The 21,670-nt window shown below is 55.9% G+C and overlaps 1 protein-coding gene across 2 annotated transcripts; it reads left to right on the top strand.

Annotated features, from left to right (window-relative positions):
- Positions 1 to 3,096: 3,096 nt before the first annotated feature.
- On the top strand, positions 3,097 to 21,465 carry CCDC61 (coiled-coil domain containing 61). 2 transcript variants are annotated; one of them, XM_075537189.1, is made up of 14 exons: positions 3,097 to 3,142; positions 12,851 to 13,009; positions 13,201 to 13,283; positions 14,728 to 14,885; positions 16,084 to 16,245; positions 18,353 to 18,569; positions 18,654 to 18,736; positions 19,368 to 19,522; positions 19,616 to 19,691; positions 19,983 to 20,122; positions 20,229 to 20,307; positions 20,432 to 20,486; positions 20,914 to 21,010; positions 21,138 to 21,465. In XM_075537189.1, exons 2-14 carry the CDS (start codon positions 12,862 to 12,864, stop codon positions 21,233 to 21,235), a joined length of 1,551 nt encoding a protein of 516 aa, XP_075393304.1. In that variant the 5' UTR covers positions 3,097 to 3,142; positions 12,851 to 12,861; the 3' UTR covers positions 21,236 to 21,465. The 2 variants fall into 2 exon arrangements, with proteins under 2 accessions (XP_075393304.1, XP_075393303.1); XM_075537188.1 differs by having other exon boundaries at positions 20,911 to 21,010.
- Positions 21,466 to 21,670: the final 205 nt, after the last annotated feature.

The following is a 21,670-nucleotide window of genomic DNA, read 5'->3' as shown; positions in this document are numbered from 1 at the left end:
GGTCGAATCCTAGTCTGAGAAACCCTATAGGACAAAGCAGAAGCTCACCTGAGACCGGAACTCTATGGGAATAGCAGGCCTGTCTTTCTCCCACAGAGCTGCAGCTTTTTTCCAACTTCTGACCTTGGGGTAGCAGCCCCAGTTGTAACCCACTGTGCCCCTGGGTCCTTCTAACCTAGCTAGTTGTCCTGAAAGGAGACCCAGGGATCTAGTGGTTAAGCACTCCACTGCTAATCCTACGGGAGGAAGGTGCGGCTGTCTCTTCCCGTCAAGATTACAGCCTTGAGAACCCCATGGGGCAGTGTTTCTCTGTGACCCTGCAGGACAGGCTATAACTGGCCCTGTGAGTTTCCAAGGCTGTCATTCATTATGGGACTAGAAGACCCCGCCTTTCTCCTGAGGAGTGGCTGGTGGTTTTGAACTGCTGACTCCGCAGTTAGCAGCCCAGTTCCTAACCAAGACACCACGACAGAGCTCCTGCTCTGTCCTCCAGGGTTCCTACTGTACGATGGAATCCGCTGGACCGCAAAGAGTCGTTGCCCTGGTTTCAGAAACGGTCCCCTGGAATGCCTTCCCTGTCCACGGTGCTGAATGCGTCTTCCACTGGAAGACGCCCTAGGCACGTTAGTGACAGAGGTGGGATAGGAAATTGGAAGTCCACGTGTACAGCTGCCCGTTTGTGTTGAAAAAAAAAAAAATCCTTTGCAATGAAGACGTTGTTGGTCTTGCAAAATTCTGCCATGCAATCCCCAGCTACTGTTTCTAGCACGGAAGCCCTATTTTCTGACTATGGCTCCTTCCTTTTTGCTTCCAGCGTTTGCATGCCAATTGCCAATCATTATCAATGCATCTTGATGGTATGTTGGATCAATGTCAGATCGAAGGCATTGGTACAGTCCTTCTATTTCTGCATCACTAGTGTTAGTGGTTGGTGCATCAATTTGAACGATAGCTGTACCCATTGGCTTTCCTTGTACGCAGCTAGGCCTTATCCTATCAGGACACCGTTGTACGTCAAGAGCAGTGGTTCTCAACCTTCCGAATACCACGACCCTTTTATACTGTTCCTCATGTTGTGGTGACCCCCCCAACCATAGAATTATTTTAGTTGCTACTTCATCACTGTCATTTTGCTAATGTTATCAATCGGGCGACCCCTGTGAAAGGGTCGTTCGACCCCACTCCCCAAGGGGTCGCGACCCACAGGTTGAGAACCACTGGACAAGAGCGATCTTGAAGTGTCCTTTTTGTGTTTGGCAGGAGAGGTTGAGGGGAAATGAGCTGACAAGAAGAAGTACAATATTGAAGACCATGTTCTAAAGCCGGTGATTGTACAACTCGTCTTGATGTCATTGAACTACCGTATATTGAATTTTGCGATATGTGAATTCTATACCCATGAAATGCTTGTTTTTTTCTTTGACGGTGAATGTGATGCCGTTCCTCTTGAACTTGGCATTCCCATCATAGGAAACCACAGGATCGCCTGATTCAAGATGCCAATAGCAGCCTGGTTTAGCTCACGAATGCCTAGGAGATCGGCCTTGATGTAGTTCATTGAATATTTTTATGAATTTTAACATCCCTAGATTCATACTTCATGTACTCCAAGTCCCAACTATGGAGAGATGTTTGTAGCTGTTTCTTCTCAGTTTGAGTGGTGCCTCACCAGCCGATAAAGGCCCCGAAAGATTAACCCCATCCAGGTCATTAGGATTGACTCTACTTTGAGTATTCTGAATGCATTCTGACCTGAAGGGCTCATCTTCTGGCTCGACCTCGAACAACATTCTGCTGCTACTGGTGAGGTTTTTCAGTGGCTAAATTCCTCAGAAGTGGACAGCCTATTATCCCTGCTTGAGTCTGTGCTTCGTCTGCAAGCTCTGCTGAAACCTAGCCCCTTTGGGTGACCCTGCTGGTATCTGAAATACCAGTGACATAGCATCCAGCATTACAGCAACACACAAGCCATCATGGTGTGACACACGGGCAGAGCAAGTGGTGGGAAAGGTGTGGAGCCAGAAGCTAGCCTGTGGGGGACATTTCCCCTCAAACAGGTAGCTAACATATGAATGAAGTATCATGGACGTTTCCCAAAGGTCCTTAAAAACATTCAATGACCTCATTTATTCGGACATGTGCAGTGGATAACCTTTTCTTACATGATAACAAATAAAAACAGAATTTGGAATAATGTAATTTTCTACAATCCCTTTAGATATGATAAGTGCATGCACCCGAAACGAAAGAAACATGTCGGAGAGACTTTTTAGGTCAAGTAAGGAAAACATTTCGTTGTAAGATTGTGGTAAAACATCAACTCTTTTTCTGATTCACAGTCAAACCACATTCTCCTGGTCTAATTGTGTGCTTGTGGATTTTGCATCTTTTTTTTTCGTAAGGAGGGCCCCCTCATTCTTAAAGGTTTTTTTTGTTATTATTTTTTTCCCTTGAAGTTTTTCATGCAAAACCTGTATCGGCTCCTGTTGACTCCTTGCCTCAAAATACAGTTCGTCTGGGGGGCTGTACTGCTCTGAGCCTGAGCGGCACAGTCGGATCACAATAGTGCCTACTTTGCAAGGTCTCTGCGAACTTCAAATAAGCCAAGGCCTGCAAAGTGCTTAGTTCAGACCTGGCACGCGAGGAGCGGAGATGAATTTCAATCTTGTCTTTGCGCTGAGATCATTCCCGGAGCTTAGGCACCATCAGCCAAATCACCGCACGCACGCGCACGAGGCCCTCGACACCCCGCCCTCCTTCACGCAGGCGCGGCCTACCACGCTGCAGGGGGTGATAGGCGGGGTCAGGAGGCTACTTCCGCGTTTATCTGCCCCGCCCCCTCCAGGGACCACCCTCTTTAAATGACTGGCAGCATGCGTAGCCAGTAATCATTGGAGAGGAGATTGACGCCAGGGAACTTCCCGTACCCATTTGGGAACGCCCCTTCTGAATGAGCCAGTTGCGAGCCTGGGAGGGCGGGTTCTCTTCCGAGGCGGGACCGAGTGACGGGCGTCTACCTGGACTAATGGCAGCTTCGTTGCGGGGACGCTCAGGCCACTCAGAAGCGGGAAGGCCAGATCCTGGGCGGGGCTTCGGGTTTCGGCAGTTGAACCGCTCGAGAGGAGGGGTGGCCGTGGAGAAGGTGAGCGGCGGCGAGAGCGGCGGATGCGCGGGCTGGGTCGCCATCCCGCGGGGGAGGGGGCGCCCTGGGGGAGAGTGGGCCGCAGTGGGCAGCGGGAGGATGGGGGTGGGGGTGGGGGCGGCGTGCCCGTGCCCTTTAACTCGTGTAGGCGCTTTCAAGTTGGCCTGTGAGGCGTGAGGCTGGGGTCTGTGTATTTCCCGGGAGGCTCTTTAAAGGGGAAGCATGGGAAGACGGAGCAGGGGGTCAGCAGATGGCCAGACAGAGAGACGCCCTGGTCAGCGAGGGTTGCGATTTAATGGTGGAATTTTAATAGCTTAGCATAGAGAGTCGGTGTGTGTGTGGGGGGGTCTCTGCGCTGAATTATCAGCTTTGCTTTGGGAGGTGGGGGTGGGGCGGGGAGTATTGGATGGAGGGGCTGTGAATGAGCAAATGAGAGGAGAGGAGAGGAGAGGAGAGGAGAGAGAGAGAGAGAGAGAGAGATTGTGTGTAGGAGTGTGGGAATGGGGTTTCCCTGGGAATGTGCAGGTGAAGGCATAGGAGAAGTGGTGTTTCCAGGGGTTCCCCTACCGGTGGCCTAGCGTCATGGTCCTGGATGGCAGCTTGGCTCTGTCACTGTCTTGCCCATAGAGTGGCTTTGGGTGCGTGTCGCTCGCCATCAGTAGAATGATCTCATCTCGACCCCTCCCACTCGCTGGGTAGCCCCTTCTCTAGCGGGATCGCTCCCCTGCAGCCCCCCCCCCCACCCATGTGTTCAGTGGTCAACTCCTGCCTCTTTTCTGAAGCCCACCTGACATTCAGACTTAAACATGTTCTTGACATCGAACCTGGGGTTTCCACCTGCGGCTCTCTCACTGAAGTTGGTGGTGCAGTACGATCCTTGTGGAGGGATGTGAGGGACCCAGGACAAACATCTTGGCAGTTGACCTCTCCTCCTGACTTGGGTTCAGTCCGTCAGCCCTCCCTGTGACTCTGTCTTCAAAGCACCTTTGGACTCACATCTGGCTACTGCTCTGGGCCAGGCCAGGGCCACCTCACCACTCTCCCTGCTTCCCCCTGTCTGAGGGGTGGTGCAAAAGCCTGTGGAAATAAATATCAGAGGGGACTGACCCTCTCTGTGCAGACCCTGTCAGGCCTGCGGCTTCATAAGGCCTCACACAGCCCAGCTCCCCCCTCCTGGCTGCCCTTACTGACACTTTGCAGCCTACACCACATTGCTTCAGCCACACTGGCCATCGTGCTGAGAGCGGAGCATAGCAAAGACATTCCTACCCCAGGGCCTTTGGACCTGACATTCTCTGCCCCACCCTGTCCCTGCCAAGATGTCTGGGATGTGTGACTTTCCCCCTCACCACCCTCTGGCCTCTCTCTTCATGTGCCCACTCCTAATACCCTGGCTACCCAGCCAAGGCTCTCTGTTGCTTGCAGATCCCTCACTTGATGGCCCCTACCTGACACAGATGACTTCTGGTTTATGTCCACTGGGCTTCTAAACCCCTGCCCCAGAGAGTGGGTGCCATGTGCCTAGTACATCCCAAAATATAAAACCCAGTGCCAGCGAATGGATTCTGACTCATCACCGACCCTAGATGGGGTTTCTGAGGCTGAAGCTTGTAAGGGAGTGGGCAGTCTCTTCTTTCTTCTGCAGAGTAGCTGGTGGATTTGCACCAGTAACCTTGCGGTTAGCAATACAACACCTACCCTGCAGCACCACCAGAGTTCCTGCTTGGCACACAGGTGTTGAGGAAGTGTTACTCCTACGGCTACTGCTGTTCCTGCCCTCTCAGGGGTTCTCTGTGGCAAGGGGCAGGGTGTTGAGATGGGGAGATCTTGGGGTGGGTGGTGGGGTCATTTTGAAGTAAAAAACTGGACAGACCATATTGTACCAGAGTCAAGAGTGGGAGCCAGCTTACATCTGGATGGGTCCTAAATGGTGGTTGTGTAATTGAAGGGAAGAAATTAAGAGGCAGACATAAGTTTTAGGGATCAGGTCTGGGCAAGAAAGAGACTGTATTCTTAGAGGAGGTAACCCCCCCACCCCCCAAAATAATGGAAAAAAACTCCTCTAGGCGGAGCTTTCGTAGTGTGCATTTTTCCCTTTAGTGAGCATCAAACAATTTGCTCTGAGTTAGTGCATTCAGTGGCGTCACCTGGGAAGGTTCTCTCGTCACAGTGAATTTTTTTGTAAAAGCAGTTTCGCTGGAACCTTGTTTTTTGTGGTGGCTGATTTAAGAGATCAGCGGGTGGCTGTGAAATTTTGTTTCCTGCTTGGGAAAAATGCTGAAGAAACTAGTGATGTTGAACACAACTCAAGTGTATGAGTGGTTTTCTCCTTTCAAAGGTGAAATGTCAATTGATGACTAACCTTGTTCTGGATGCCAGTCAAGTTCCCGAACTGATGAAAATGTTGACTTGTAGTGCATTGGGAGTTTGTGCCACTAGGTCAGACTGTGAATCAAACTTTCTGTGTAGAGGTTCTGAAAAGATTGTGTAACCGTGTGCAACAAAGAAGCCTGATTTGTGCCAGACGTGAGATTGGTTTTGCCACAGTAACAATGCACCTGCTCACGCAGGCATCTCAGTGCGCCAGGCTTCTTACATATGAAAGAAAATAAAGAGCTTGTCTGCATGCAGTCTCTTCCCGGTCCTCAGTGTCTCACGGCCGAGGGTCTCAACTCTATTGTCTGGGGGAATCCTGGCCCCGCCCCACAGAGGTTCTGACCCAGTTGTTTTGGGACAGGACGCAGAAACCAGCATTTTCACCAGGCTTTGTTTCATCCTGATAGAGTAGGCCTGTCCCGAGGTTTCCCAAAGCCTTGGTGGTGTGGTGTAGTGCTTACCTGTTGGGCTGTTAACTGTCAGGTCAAGCAGTTTGAGACCACCACCAGCTCTGTAGCTCAGGGGCTTTCTACTCCTGTAAAGAGTTACAGTCTGGGAAACCCACAGGGGATCCCACCCTGCCCAGTAGGATCCCAGTGAGTCGGCATCAACTCAGTGGTAGGGAGGTTATTGCATTTTTAAAGTTTAATTTTCAGAAGCCCACGGTCTTGTCTGTTGGCTGGTGGGCTCAAAGCACCGACCTTTCAATTAGCCTTTGAACGCATCCAGCGGTCCTGGTGTCTGTGGCTTTCACCTTGGGAGACGCTGCTGTTAGGCGGGCTCAGAGCTCTGGCTGGAGGGAAACGGTTCCCTCTGCTGGGCGGTGCTGGCAACGCAGGTGGTGAAGGAGCCAGCCCACTGTTCCAGTTTGGGACACGCGAAGGGCGACCTGACGGGGACATGGGACCGGACACCTGGAGGATGACCAAGAGTGAACCGTGGGGAGGAACTTGGGTATATCCACAGGATCTGGATCCCCATTTGTCTGGCACACCCCAAACCACATCAATTCTGACTCAGAGTGACATTAGGACAGGGTAGAATTCTCCCTGTGGTTTCTGAGACCGTAAATCTGTACGGGATCAGACAGCCTCATCTTCCTCCCACAAGGGGCTGGTGGCTTTGAACTGCTGATCTTGCCAATAGCAGCCCAATGTGTAATCCACCACACCACTAGGGCTCCCCCATTTGGCGGCACCTCCCACAAACTCACCAGCAAGCCCTGATCTGTGCCTGGTCCCAGGTGCTGAATTGATTCCAGAGTGACCCAAGTGGCCCTGTCCTCACTGGACCGCAGGCTGGAGGACAAGGTTAACAGTCTCCAGTGAGCTCACAGTTGGTCACAGCTGCCCAAATGCTCCTGAGCCCTGGTAGCATAGTGAGTACGAATTGGGCTGCCAACTGCAAGGTCAACCATTTGAAACCACCAGTGGCTCTTTGGGAGAAAAATGAGGCTTTATAATCCCTTAGAGTTACAGCCTCAAAAACCCACAGGGTGAGTTCTGCCCTGCCCTGTAGGGTCACTATGAGTCGGAACTGACTTGTTGGCAGTGAGTTATTTGAGTTAATTGAATTTTCACCCCAGTCCTGTGAGGGAAGTGCTCTTATGCCTTCCCCCATTTACTGATGGGGGAAAGGTCCAGAGAGGGCAAGTGCCTTGCCCCAGGTCACACTGCAGTAAAGATAAGCCGGGGGATTTGAACCTAGGACCCAGCTTACAGGTGTGCCAGGCTGAGGTCAAGTCCAAACTGATGGCAGGAGGGTAAGTTGGGTGGCTGGGTGGGGTGTCAGACGTGGTCAGTGGTTATTGAGTAAGGGAGTCTTGTGGGACGCTGGACCAGCTTCTGTTTCAGTCTGCAAAAACGGAGACCCTGGGTGGGGCAGGTGATAGGTGCTCACTGCTGGTGGCTCAGGACCACTCAGGTGCCCTGCGAGAAAGGCCAGGAGATCTACTGAAAAATTGGCCCTGGAAATCTAGGCGGAGCACAGTGGGTGGAGCACCGTTCTACTCTGACTCACAGCGGGTGCTGTGAGCAGGACGCAGTGGAAGGGGCTTCTTGAATGCTGGGCATGTCTAGGGGTGGTTAAGGAGAAAGCTTTGTGGGCCAGCGGGAGGATACCCCAGGTGATGATGGAGAGAGGGCTTCCACGTGGATGCGTTGTGGGGTGTCCAAAAGGACGTTTTGTGTGTGGCTACATTCCAGGGGACAGCACAGCATGCTTTGATGTACTCTGTGAGTTGTGAGTGGTGTATGTGTGTGTGTGGTGTGGGGTGTGTGCGGGGGAGATGAAAGGGATGAAGTGAAGGGTCTTAGTGGGGAAGTGGGCCAAGGAGGGGCGAGCTGCGCTGGGGAGTCCACGTGGGGGTCATTTGTGATGGTAGTGGTGGTGGTGGGGGCTGCCCGCTAGGATGTGTGCTGTGGGTAGCGGTGGTGTGGCCCTGGCCCTGGAGGGCCCGGCCTGAAAGCTGTCAGCTCGCTGCGTGCAGTGCAGGGGAGGGACGGGGAGGAGCCACAGGCTGGGAATGGGGGGGGGGGAGGGACCGCCTGTGTGCCTACGCTGTGTTCGGATGGGATGTGTGTGGTGGGTCCCTGATGACATGAAGCACAGGCCCAGAATGGGACGTGGGTATGTTCGAGGGGTGACGTCACGGGCTGCCGAGGCGGGGCCGTGGAGGCCGGGCTGGCTCCGGTGGCCGAGTGTTGTGGGGGCCAGCTCCGAAGCTGAGGTGCAGAGGAGCTTAGTCCACACGGGCTGGACTAGACTGGCGGTCCCGATGGACCAAGGGTGCAGGGAGAGGGACTTAGCTGGCGTTGGGGGGTGGGTCCCGGGGAACCCCAGATTGGGGAGTGGCGTGTCCAAGAGAGCGCTAACCACCGGGAAGTGAAGTGGAAAATGCGTGTGCGGGAGTTTCACTGAATTGGGGTGGGGGGTGGCAGAATCCAGGTGACATGTGGGGGTGACAGGTACTGGGTGAAAGTGGAGGGCTTGCGCGGAATAGGAGTGGAATCTCAATGGACTAATGCGGGGCGGAAAGAATCCGGTAGAAGAATCTCCTGTAATGATGGGGGCTGGTGTAAGGAGAAGGGGGGCTGCGGCTGACTCCCCTGCCCCCCTCTCCAGTGTGGAAGAGCCAGATTGGGGGTGTGTGTGCAAAAGGGGGCACATGCTGAATAGGGAGGGCATGCTGCAGAAGGGAGGAGAAGTGAGGCCAGGATGAAGAAGAGGAGCGAGAGCCCCGAACCCTGGCAGTTTGAGGGGTGCATGGTGGGGAGCCTGGGAGGGGTGGGTTAAGGTGTGTTTGGGAAAAGGAGCCTGCGAAGTTAGCGGGGGTGAGGGAGGCACGAAGTTGAGATAGTGGCTCCCGGGAAAGATGAAGCTGAGACCCGGGCTGGGCTGGGGGTGGGGTGGGGTAGGGTCCAAGGGGGTGGTGGTGGGGAAGACGGTCTACGCGCTGGCAGGTGTTGCACCGGCCACCCCTGTCGCCTTGGAAACCAGGACAGCACGGCCTCCGATTGGCTGGTGGAGTCTGAGGGGCGGGGCTGAGCCGCTGGATTGCCCTGGCAGGGAGGGGCCGGTGCAGCCTGGCGCCGCCATGGGAGTCACTAGGTTTAGGGATACCTGGAATTCTGGGAGGATTCCTATGCACCAAGATCTGAGCTCTCTTCCTCGTCCCGCCCCCACGCGGAACCACAATCGCAAGGGTGTGAATTTACCGTGGTGGTGGGGTGGGGTGGGGAGGAGTCCCTAGATTTCCCTCGCCTTCCCCCAACCCCACTCCAAAGTCTCAGAGATCTCTCCCGCAAAATAAAGTTGACCGTTCTGGGACATAGTTCACTGTTAGACTCTAAGCAGGACTTTCAGGGGGAAATGTGCCAACTAGCCAAGGTTACGGGAGGAGAGGAGAGGAGAGGAGAGGAGATCCATGGTTGGGGGCAGCACTGGTGGTTCTGTGTAGAGCAGCTGTGGGACTTTGGCCAGGGCCCTTTGCCCAGCTGAGACTCAGTTTCCCCTTCTATCCACCGGAGAGAAGAGGAGGGGCTGCCCTGTCACTAGGGCCTCCTTTAGGGCTCTCACAACAATGGAGATCTCAGCAAGCATTGCGTGCTTGTTACGTGTGCCAGGCAGTGGGCAGTTTATTCAGGGGTGTTGGCAGGCCAGGGAGGTGGGCACTGCTGCCCACAGATCATTGTGCAGCCCTGTCCCCACTGCTCTCTCCCTTCCAGCCCCACCCACCTCCTTTTCTGTCCTCAGAACCAACCAGTGACCTTCCATCTCTGAATCTGTCCCCACTGTTCCTCTGTCTGCACATGGTCCTTCCACCCTCCCAGCCTCTGCTCCAATGGTCTCCCACAGAGAGGCTCCCTCCCCACTGACAGCCCTGCGCCCAGAATCTCCCTCCCCCTTACATTGATAAACTCCTGTCTGTCCCCAACAGTGGCGTAGTTCCGGTGTGCAGCTCCGTCTTTCTACTCCAGTAAACAGTGACAGTCTTGGAAACCCAGAGGGGGCTTGCTGTGAGTCAGCACTGATGTGATGGCAGTGAATTTGGTTATTGGGTTGTCCTCAAGGGCAGGGACATCATCGGATCCCCAGTCCCCAGGGCGGCATGTACTTACACCTGAGAAATCTGGTCCCCAGAGAGGTTCAGCCACTTGTCTGAGTACATACAGCGGGATCTGGACTCGAACCCAGGATTGGACTCCAACCCCGAAGAGTTCAGTCTGAAGGTGGAGGGCCGGCCCACTCGCGTGTCTGCCTGCCTGTGGAGCTCATTGTTGGCTAAGAGGATGCCCCTAGGCTTCCAACAAGCAACCCCCCAAAACAGCTATTAATCCCAGGTCAGTGTCTGGTGTGGGTGGTAGAGAATAGGGCCCTGAGCTGGAGCACTTTCCCCAGGTAAGCACCGGCTCCCTCCTCCTGCTACAGGCCTCTGCTCAAGTAGCACCTCCTCAGCAAGCCGCTGACCCCCCCACCCTGCCCTGCCCTGTATTTAAATCTCGGTCCCACCACACCCCGCTGGCATTTCCCCCCATGATGTTTCTTAAAGAACAGGCAATAACAAGCGTATTCATGAGTGCTGAGCATCTCAGTGTTGGCTACCAGAGGCGCCCTGGAAGACAGGCTCCTGAAGGTCATGGCCGGGCCTTCCCTGGAGCAGGCCTGCTCTGCACTAGTGGGGTCGCCATGAGTCAGATAAACACCAACATAGGTGCATCGTTAGAATGGTGAGTAGATGGGTAGAGAGATGGGTGGATAGGTAGACTGGTAGGTGAATAGGAAGGTAGGCAGGTGAGTATGTAGATAGGTAGGCAGATGAACAGATAGGTAAGGAGATAGGTGGGTAGGTAGATACATAGGTAAATAAGTAGATAGGTAGGTACATAGAGGTAGGTAGGTACGTAGGTGGATAGGTAGGTGGGCATATAGATAAGTAAATAGGTAGGTACATAGGTGGATAGGTAGGTGGATAGGTAGGTGGGTAGGTAACTAGATAAGTGAGTAGGTAGGTAGAAAAGTAGTTCAGTATGTAGATGGGTAGGTAGGTACATAGGTGAATAGGTAGCTAGGTAGATAGGTGGGAGGATAGCTAGGTAGGTGTATAGGTAGGTATACAGATAGTTGGATGGATAGATGTGTAGGTAGGTAGGTAGGTAGGTATATAGGTAGGTGGATAGATAGATGTCTTGGTAGGTATGTATATAGGTTGTTGAATGGACAGGTGTATAGGTAGGTAGGTCAGTGTATAAATAGGTCGGTGGATCGATTGGTATGCAGACGGCGGGCCGGATAGAAAGATAGCTGACTGACTCACAGCCACATGTGTATACAACAGATGCACACATTGCTCGGCTGCGCATCATCTGCACAGATGCTGGCATGTTGGGGTCCATCCCTGGGTGTCAGTCCGTCTCACAAGGGTCTCCCTTACCCTCGCTGGCCCCCTCCCTGAGCAGTTGATCCCTCCTGATGACATGTCCTGAGTAGGGAGCCGGACCGTGTTCTGTGGGACCCACGAGGCTTTCATGGACTGGGTTTTGAAAGTAGATCGCCAGGGCTGCCTTCCTAGTTTGGTTTAGCCCCGAAGTTCCATTGAAGCTGGCCACAGGTGAGAGTTTCACCTGTAACAGGTGGCCCTGCAGGTATTTCAGATACTGACGGCCTAGCTCCCGGCATTGACAACAACACACAAGTCACCACCGTATGACACACTGAAAGACTGATGGTGGCTGTATTAGGTTTTTTGGGTGAGAAATACCTCGGTCCTTGGTTTTGAGAGAGAAAGAATTCACGCCGAAGCCTGGTTGGTGATCCAAGTGAGTTTTTTATAGAAGCAGTTTCAGGCGTTAGAGTAAACTGAACACAAGCCAGAGAGAGAGACTGCGGCACAGCTGTGCGGGACCGTGGCCTGGCTGCGCTAAACTGTGTAGGAGCCGCTGGGAGATGGTCCAAAGTTTCTGGCTTTTCAGCCTCCCCCCCCCCCTTTTGGAGGTGAGGTTGATGGTACTGGTTGACTCCATTGGCTGAATTCAGCCCACCTGGCCTAGATGGGGCCAATCCAGGTGTACTGCCCATCTAGGTGTACCGCTCCCTGGCTCGGTGCCTGAATGTAAGCATGCCCTCCGGCCCCTATGGCTGGCTGGTTTTGCCTGATTCTCTGCAGCAACCTCCTGTAGGGGCACCTTGGCATCGAGAGAGACAGCTCTCTCTTGGGCTACCAAAAGACACTGTGTATAAGGGTTAATACATTAATAAGCAATGGGACTCATGTTTCTCACCCGTAATCTCTGTCAGCTGGCATGTCTTGAAAGAGCCTTGGTGTGATGACCCAATGGGCTAAAGCCTTGGACTGCCAGGTTGGTGGTTCAAGCCCACCAGCCTCTCCATAGGTGAAAGAGGAGGCTATCTGCCGCTGGAAAGACGGACAGTCTCAGAAAGAAGCAGTTCTACCCTGTCCTGTAGGGTCTTTATGAGTCGGAACTGACTCAGTGGCCGTGTGTTTGATTGTTTTGGAGCTTGAGCATGTATTGAACATCACGAATCCTCCGGAGGAAAGGTGGGCCATTTGCTGGTCATACAGACTCCCTTCCCCCCAATAACAGCATGGCGCTTAGTAATCTACACAGGATACAGCTTTTTCATGTTGGGTCTAGTTTAGTTCTCAGGGCCAGTGAGGCGGGTCCCACTCTTGTGCCCATTTTCCAGACGAGGAAACCATGTCTGCCCCTTCCATTAAGGTGCCACATCCGGTAGAGGACGAGGCCAGATCAGACGCCTTGAGAACCTAGATTCTCAAGCGCCGTGGCTCTCTGCTCCTGCTCCCATCTCCAGGGACCCCGGTCATGGACCAGCCGGCTGGCCTGCAGGTCGACTACATCTTCCGGGGCGTGGAGCACGCCGTGCGGGTGGGGGTCTCCGGGCAGGTGCTGGAGCTGGAGGTGGAGGACCGGATGACGGCGGACCAGTGGCGGGGGGAGTTCGATGCCAGCTGTGAGTGTGGTGGGCTCTCCTCCCCCCACAGGCCAAGGCCTCTCCCAGGGTGGGGAGGGGGAGGGCCTGGGGCTGGTCTGTTAGGCCCCTCTGTGGGAGCAGAGGAACAGGTTCTGGGAGTGGTGGAGAACCGGGATACTGTGGGGCTGGGCAAGGGGGTCAGATCACGGAGGGACTTCTCTCCCATCCAGTCATCGAAGACTTGACCCACAAGACGGGGAACTTCAAACAGTTCAACATCTTCTGTAACATGCTAGAGTCTGCCCTCACCCAGGTAGGGGCCAGGGCCGGTGCTGAGGGGGGTGGTGGGGGTGGGCCAGGTGGGCTGTGGGTTGGGGTGGGGTATGTGTGTGGGGAAAGGTCTAGTCCCTGTGTAGGGGGGCCACAGCTCTTCATCTGTCTGTCCCTCTCTTTGCTTTTTTCCCAAATGTAAATGACTTTCCTTGTTTCATTTTGCCTCTGGTGTCTTACACCCTGGAATGCGCACCGCAAGGTCAGCGGTTCAAATCCACCAGCCACTCTGTGGGAGCAAAACAGGCTGTCTGTTCCAGTGAAGAGTTACAATCTCAGACACACCCACAGGGGCAGCTCTACCCTGTCCGACAGGGTCGCTATGAGTCGGATGGCCAATGGCAGTGAGTTTGGTTTTTATAATAAGTTAGAAGCCAGAGTTGATCGACGCTATTGGCTTTCCCCCCTTCCGCCTTGTGGCACCTGTTTAACTGCCTTCCATGTGGGTGCCCCCCGACCCAGCCCGGTTCCCCAGATGGCTGGAGGGCGTGGAGGAAGCCCCCACCGTTACAGCTGCACCATGAGTGTCCAAGGGAACCGGCCTCCAGCAACCGAAGGGCCAGAAGGCGCAAATATACAGCGATGATATATAAAGATGAGGGTAAAGTCATAGAGAATAAGAAAGATAGGAGAGAGAGTGAAAGAAAGGAGGCAGACACATTTTATAGGATGCTCACCTCAGCTCCTCTGGATGGACCACGTGGAACTGGAAGAAGTGAGAGAGAACCTTTACTATCTTGGGACATTTATAGGTACCCGTCAGACATGCATATTCAGTGGTTACATGTGTCACAAGGTGGGGGGTATCTACATTGAGGGCCCTGAGCTCACAGGTGAGAAAACCGAATACTTGCATTGGGGGAAGGTACAAGGGCACGGGGTCATGGTCATGGCGGGAAGAGAGACAGGATGATGTCTGCTTCTCTAGCGCTCACTTTCAGGCAGCTTAGCTGTTCAGGGGAGAATCTGCGGGATGGTTTATGTACTTGGACTTGACCTCTAACTTACCCAAATGGAGGCTTTCCTACCGTGGAAGACCAGCTTTCCAGATTCCCTCCGTGATAGCTTAGGGAATAGAATCCTTGTCCTAGTTCCCTCAGACTTAGTTTCCCACACATTAGTGCAAATGCCAACACAGCTGAAAAAGGGAAACTAATGATTAATGTTAATTTGAAGAGAGTTTGATCTTGTGGAGCCCCGGAAGGGCCTCCGGGGATCCCCGAGGGGCCTACCCACAGGAGCTTCCCCCAAGGTTGGACAGTTAGGTCTTTCCCCATTCTCCTGCTCCTGTCGCTGCCCTGTGTCGGGTCCCCCCTCCCCCACACTCTGCCCCCCCCACCCCCCGCGTGGCAGCTAGGATAGGGCCTGCGGCTTGCCACGGGCCCACGCCAGCTACCAGGGTAGCTCTTCTCTCCGTTTCCTGACAGAGCAGCGAGTCGGTCACCCTCGACCTGCTGACCTACACAGACCTGGAGTCCCTGCGGAACCGCAAGCTGGGGGCCCGCCCAGGCCCCTTGGCCCCGAGATCGGCCCAGCTCAACTCCAAGCGCTACCTGATCCTCATTTACTCGGTGGAGTTTGACAGGTGGGGGACAAGGGGTTGTTGGGTGGGTCCGGCCAGAGAGCGGGAAGGCCAGCCCCCCCCAACTAATCACGGGTTTGATAGGCGAAATTGTACGGCTGAGATACATAAAGATCATAATAAAATCAGAGAATAAGGAGCGAGAGAAGAGAGATTGAAATAATGGAATCAGACACAGTGCCTGCCACAACGATGCTCTCTTCTCGCAGAACCAGATGTCTCTTAGGTGCCCTCTGCCCAGCTATTCCATGAAGGGCCCAGGCTCATTCTTCCACTCCCCCTGCCATCCTGAAGCGTGCTGCCATTTTATTTTTGCCCGTGTTAGCCCTTCATTGCCACAAACCCGGCTGCAGTGCCCGCAAGCTTTGCATCTGGGGCAAAGGCAGGAAAGGGGCCCTGGCTGTTTGTTTTTGGTTTAAATCTAGAGAATAAAAGCTTTCCCCAAGGCCCCCGAAGAGATTTCCTGTAAGTGGTCACATGGCCTTGCTTAGGTGCAATGAACATTTATCTTTCTAGCCAATCCTGGGAGGCAGCTAGGGAGGAGGGAGCTAAAGTTGCCTACTTGGTGGGCTGGGGGACCGTATCTGCCACACTGGCTGATAGCTCCTGAATTTTCTAGTGGGAAGTTCTCAGTCTTCTTTGGAATAGGCTTGGGGGACGGCAGTTAACCCCTTGGCCAAGGAATGACTCAGGCCAACTGGGGACACCCCCTTACCCCCCCACCCTGTCATGGGATCTGAATTAGGAGTGTGCTTGGCTGCAAGTAGGAACCCTGGGTATATAGTGCTTACAAGTTGGGCTGCTAACTGCAAAGTCGGTAGTTCGAAACCACCAGCTGCTCTGAGGGAGAAAGATGAGGCTTTCTGCTCCTGTGAAGAGTGACCGTCTGGAAGCTCACAGGGGCAGTTCTACCCTGTCCTGTGGGGTCACTGTGAGTCGGCATGGACTTGATGGTAGTGAGGTTGGTTTGATTGGCCAACGTTGATCTCTTCTAACAGCATGCGTGAGGAAAGGTTCTTCACACAGTGCTTCTGGGGTCAACTAGCTAAATGGTTCTGACACTACCAGGTGGGTGGCAGGCTGAGAGGAGGGGCCTGGCATCAGGGGTGGGGCTCAGATTGGAAGAACAGGGAGGGCAGTGGTGACCGCCTCATGGGCTCTGGGTCTCTGAGATGCTGAGGTTCTGCCCTCCTCTCCTCAGGATCCACTACCCGCTGCCCCTCCCGTACCAGGGCAAGCCGGACCCCGTGGTTCTCCAGGGCATCATTCGCTCGCTGAGGGAGGAGCTGGGCCGCCTTCGAGGGCTGGGCGGCCAGGAGACCCGAGACACCCGGGACTCAGAGATCTGGCACCTGCGGGAGCAGTGAGTGTGCTTGGGAGTGGGGTGTGGGGAGTGGCGGGTGGGGGGAGTCAAGGGGGGATATATCCCAGCATGCACTGTGGGAGACCTGAACCCCAGCCATACGATTGAGTCGATTCCCACTCAGTGACCTTGTAGGGCAGAGTAGACCTGCCCCTGTGGGGTTCCAAGGTTGTCAGTTTCCATGGAAACCATCTGCCTCATCTTTCTTCCAAGGAATGATGGGTGGGCTCGAACTGCCGACCTTTTTGCTAGTGGCTGAGTACTTAAGCCCGTGCTAGCAGGCATGCTGGCTGTGTGCTGTGGACGGGCTGGATTGGTGATTCTGCCTCCACCTGGCTGAGGCCCGGCTTCGGGGCACAGGGGGACTCATAATATCTTCAGTAATAGTAATACTTTGTTGTTGTTGTGTACGTGTGGAGTTGATTCCAACAGCTAGCCAGCCATCCAGTGACCGCGTAGAAGTGCCCGGGAGATCAGAATGGCCATTTTTATGGAAGCCAGCTGCCACACCTTTCTTGTGTGGAGTCACTGAGTAGGTCCCAGCCACTTACCCTTGGGGTTAACAGCCCAGCACTTCCGGGTGGCTCCACTAGGGTCCCTTCATGGTCATGGCCACCACCATCATCACACTGTAACAGTATGGCGCAGGCCCAAGCAGGTGCTATACATTGGGTTGCTATGAGTCGAATCGGCTCCATGCCAGCCACCAGCAACAATGTAGTGAAGGTAACAGTAGCACGTCTGAGCGTTTGACAGTATATGGGGACTCTGCCTGTGTCTATCATGTTTTCATCCATCCCCTTATCACCACCGCAGGCGGTGTAGGCACCGCTATCACCCCCACATCCCAGTGGAGGTAGCGGAGATTCTGAGAGGTTAAGGAACTGCAGCCTGTAATGTGGGCAGGCCAGACCTTGTATCCAGGCAGCCTGCGCGGCTGCTATGTGCTGTTAGCAGTTGCCAGCCCAGGGCTTAGTACTCACTGCTGATGGGGAGGACCAGTGCCTGTCCAGAGCCTGGAGAGCCCCACGGGTCCTGACTGCATGGGGAGGCAGAGAGGAGGGGAGGGGCTGGGCAAATCCCACTCAGGCTCCAGCCTCTGGTCTAGTTGCTCTCAGGCCGACCACAAGGTGGCGCCACCTGCCTTTCAGAACCAGCCTCAGATGCTACTGCTTGGAGGCGGTAAAAACCCAAAGCCCAAACTCCCTGCCACCCGGTAGATTCCCACTCACAGGGCCCTTTCAGACAGGACAGGACTGACCCTGGGGGTTCCTGCGACTGTACATCTTCACGGGAGCAGAAAGCCTCGGCTTTCTCCCGCAGAGGGGCTGGTGGCTTCGAACCACTCGCCTCTGTTAGAAGCTCCGTGGGCCGCCCATTAAAGCTGGTGCAGTGGGTCAGTACTCATCGTTTTCCTCCCACTCTGAAGTGTTCGGAGATTCCGGGGCCCATTCTTTCATGGATCTAGGCTTACCAAGTTCACACGGCCTGGCACAGACCGTGGGCCAGATGTGGGCTCAGCCCTCTTCAGAGAACCTTATCCGGAAGGGTTGCCCTGTATTCCATAACCCTCAATCCCAGAAGAGAAAACGAAGGCCCACAGCCCTTTTGGAAAGAAGACAGTCTTGGAAACCCTGGGGTCGCAGTGAGTGGGATTCAGCCCAACAGTAGGGGTCTCTTAGAGCTGGATACAGAGCTCAGGAGCCTGTGCACGCTGAACCAGAAAGTTAGCAATCCCATCCTTGCCAGGGCCGGGGAGCCAGACAAGAAACAGAGAAGCTCACAGATAAATGACAGTTCTACATGGGCCTCAGGAGCCCTGCTTGTCTAGTGGTTCCTGCTGGGATGCTAACTGCAAAGTCAGGAGTTCAAAACTACCAGCCGCTCTGCAGGAGAAAGAGGCTTTCTGCTCTTGTAAGGAGTCTCGGAAACACAGGGGGGCGTCTACCCTGCCCTATGAGGTCAGAATGGACTTGATGTCAGTGCGTCTTTATTTTTGAACCAGCCCCCTGGAGATGGAGTCCCAGGGGGACAGCTGGGGTAATGGGCCTGGTGCCCCGCTGGTGGGGGAGGCCAAGGGTGATGGGGTCAGACGTTCGTCCCTCAGGGTTGCACGCCTGTCCTCGGAGAAGCGGGAGCTGGAGCAGCAGCTGGGCCGCACCCGGGAGGAGGCGTTGGCAGGCCGGGCTGCGCGCCAGGAGGCCGAGGCGCTGCGCGGGTTGGTGCGGGGCCTGGAGCTGGAGCTACGGCAGGAGCGTGGCCTGCAGCACCCCCCTGCAGGCGCAGCCCGCCGAGGCCAGGACTGTCGCCGCCTGACCAAGGAGGTGAGCGGCGGGGCGGACTCCGGCTCTGGGCTGGGCGGGGAGTGGCCGCCTCTGAACCTCTGCACCCCTGTCCCCGCCTGGCAGCTCGAGGAGGTGAGGGCGTCGGAGCGGAGCCTGCGTGCGCGGCTGCGGACCCTGAACGGCGAGCTGGCCCAGTACAAGAGCGGGTGAGGCCCGGGGGCAGGGGAGGCCGGCCTGGGGCCCAGTGGGCGCCCCGGACCTGCCGGTGGGAGGGACCCTGGTCTGGAACCGGCTGGTGAGCTTGGCATAGGGTGGGCTTTGCCCAGGAGGGTGGGTAGAGCCTGGGAAGGCCGGGCTGAGCCTGGAGTTAGACGACTATTGGTTCCCAATAGTTTATGGAGATTCCATGATCCTTGCACCTTTTCATTGAGCGAGGGGGCGGGGCTTAGATGCGAACCTGTGGCCAATGGGGTTGGAAGCTGCGTGGGGCCGGGGGTGGGGGGGGGTGGGCCGTGCCTAATGGCAGGTGGGATGGGGAAGCACTCAGTGCTGGCGTGGGGGCGGGTCTGTCGGAAGAAGGGCAGGGCTTGGGGAGGTGGAGCCTAGGGAGGGGCTGTGGGTACCAGGTGAGAGAGCTAGGTGGCTTCTCCGCAGGTCAGGGGCTCCAGGGCCGGGAGTGTTTTGTAGGGAGCCTGTGGGTGGGGTACCTGGGATCGCCGCTGGTGGGCGTGAGCACATCTAGACTGCTAGGTGGAGACCGTGCCCTTAGGACCAGGCTTGAGGCTGGGGCTCCACAGGTGGGTGAGAACGTGACCCCGGGCCCTGTGACCCCCCCAGGAGGCGGACTCCGCCTGTGGTGCCGCCCTCGTCCAGGGACTCCCGGGAGCGTTCCACGTCGCGCGGCCGCGGCGCCACCCGCTCTTCATCCCGGGAGAGCGGCCGCGGGGGCCGGGGTCGGGGCCGCCCCACCCACCCGTCTCCCTCGCCCACAGGTCCGTGCCGCTCAGCCTAGGGTTGGGGTCTGCGGTGGGGGGGCGCTGGAGCTGGGAGCTGAGGTCCTGTGACTTCCTCCTTCTCTGCCTTAGGTGGTCGCATGACCCGTTTCGACCCCACGGCCTTTGTGAAGGCCAAGGAGAAGAAGCAGAAGGAACTCAAGATGAAGTTAGTGCCCACTGGGGTCCATCCCAGAGCCCCCTTATCCCCGCCCCTTTACCCAGACCCGCCTGCCACCGCCCCGTATCTGTGCTGGCCCTCTCCTGTCACCTGCTCTTTTCCCACCTTTCTCATTTCCCCCTCCCATTACCTATCCTGTCAGTGTCCCCAAGGGCACGCTCCCCGGCCTGGTGACCTCGGGTAGGGACCGGCGTTCCCTGGGACTCCGGTCATGGCAGTAATGGACGGGGCCACCCTCCGCAGTAGCTGACGCCCAGGCGGGTCTCATCTCCTCCCCAGGCAGCAGCAGCGGAACCGACTGGGCAGCGGGGGCAGTGGGGACGGCCCGGCCATCTCATGGTCTCGTCAGAACCGGCCTCCTCTGCCTGTGACTGGCCGTGGGGACGCGGCTAACCGCTCGCGAAACCGCAGCTCGTCAGGTAATGAACGGGGCTAGTGCGAGGGCCGCGGGTTGGGGGTGGGGGGGTGGGGGTGCCCCTGCTGTCGGGGGTCGCTCCCCAGCCTCATGCTCACTTCCCCCTCTAGTGGAGAGTTTCCGCAGCCGCTGCTCGACTGCCAGCTCCTGCAGCGACCTGGAGGATTTCTCGGAGTCGCTCTCCAGAGGGTAAAACTTGGGCTAGGGAGACCAGGACCACCTTGAACTGGGCATCTGTAGAGGCCGGGAGGGCTTTGAAACTGAAAGGCGGGCAGCGGCAAAGGCACCTCCCCATCTGTCCTTGTCCTTTCAGGGTTCGGCGCCGCAGGAAGCCTCCCAGCCCCTCTACCTGGAGTAGGTCGAATACGGTGAGCACCTTTCAGAGCTTCAGAGCGGGAGGTATGGCCGGGAGGCAGCCAAGGTCACCACCTCCCAGCCCTCCTGCGGGGTCAGGTTGCAGAGGCAGCTTCGAAATGCTTCCAGAAGGCTGAGTGTTGCCAGACGCAGTGGTGGAAGGGGCGGGGACACTGGCTAAGACTTTAAAATCTTACTAACCCTTCTATCACCCATGAGGTGGGGCCGAGGGCAGTTTCTTAGCCCCCAGCGTTGTTATCTATGCAATGGGAACGGGTGACCTCCGCCGCCTGGGGCTTGCTTAGTGGTCTGCTGCGACTCCCCGGTTTGTGTCAACCCCCTTGTTTCTGAGGACCTAGTTTTGAGCATCCAGTGGAGGGAAGGGGCCAGAAAGACGGGGAGGGCGTCTGATGCCCTTCCGTCCCCTCCCTGTCCCAGCAGCAGCAGCAACAGCAGCAGCAGAAGTCCACCGCCCTGGAACGCAGCGGCCACCGTCAGAGACGCCTGGGCAATTCCGGGGGCTGGGTTCCCATGAAAGGTGAGCCTGGGACTCCCTTTCTCCCCTACTGTCAACTTCCCTCCACCCTAGCACGCTGGGGTGGGGGCAAGGGCATCAAATTGGGTCCCTTACAGCCAGCCTCCCACCTGCCTGCCCATCCCCACAGACTACAGCTCAGACTACCAGGCGGCCGACATGGCTGAAATAGACGCCCGCCTGAAGGCCTTGCAGGAGTATATGAACCGGCTGGACACACGGTCATGACCTCACGCGCTGGGAGTGTGTGTGTGTGTGTGTGTGTGTGTGTGTGTGTGTGTGTGTGTGTGTGTGTGTGTGTGGTTATGACATGGCAACAGGGCTGAGCTGCCTGCCAAGCCCGGCCTCTCCTGGAGCTCTGGGCTGGTCAGGTGAAGCCCTGCCCACCTCTGCCCCCACAAAAATGTCTGTTGGGGGGGATTTGTGCCTTTTGTAAATAAACACATTTGTTCTTGGGACCCCTCAAGTTATGACTGAAGTAGGCGTGCAGAGGGGGAAAGGAAGACTTGGGGTTCAGGTGAAATCAGGCCCTGTGTGTCCGTCTGGGAGACAGGTTCAGGATCCCGAGAGAAGCCTGCGCTTTGAAAGGGGTGACCCTAGGTGTGGTGGTGAGCTGCCAGTCCCCAGGGGGATCCCAGAGTGGCCACGCAGCCTGGCGTATCC

Source organism: Tenrec ecaudatus, chromosome 18 (assembly GCF_050624435.1).
Source record: "Tenrec ecaudatus isolate mTenEca1 chromosome 18, mTenEca1.hap1, whole genome shotgun sequence".
Classification (NCBI taxonomy): domain Eukaryota; kingdom Metazoa; phylum Chordata; class Mammalia; order Afrosoricida; family Tenrecidae; genus Tenrec; species Tenrec ecaudatus.
The sequence above is the reverse complement of the archived record's forward strand: the minus strand, read 5'-3'. Positions and strand labels throughout refer to the sequence as shown.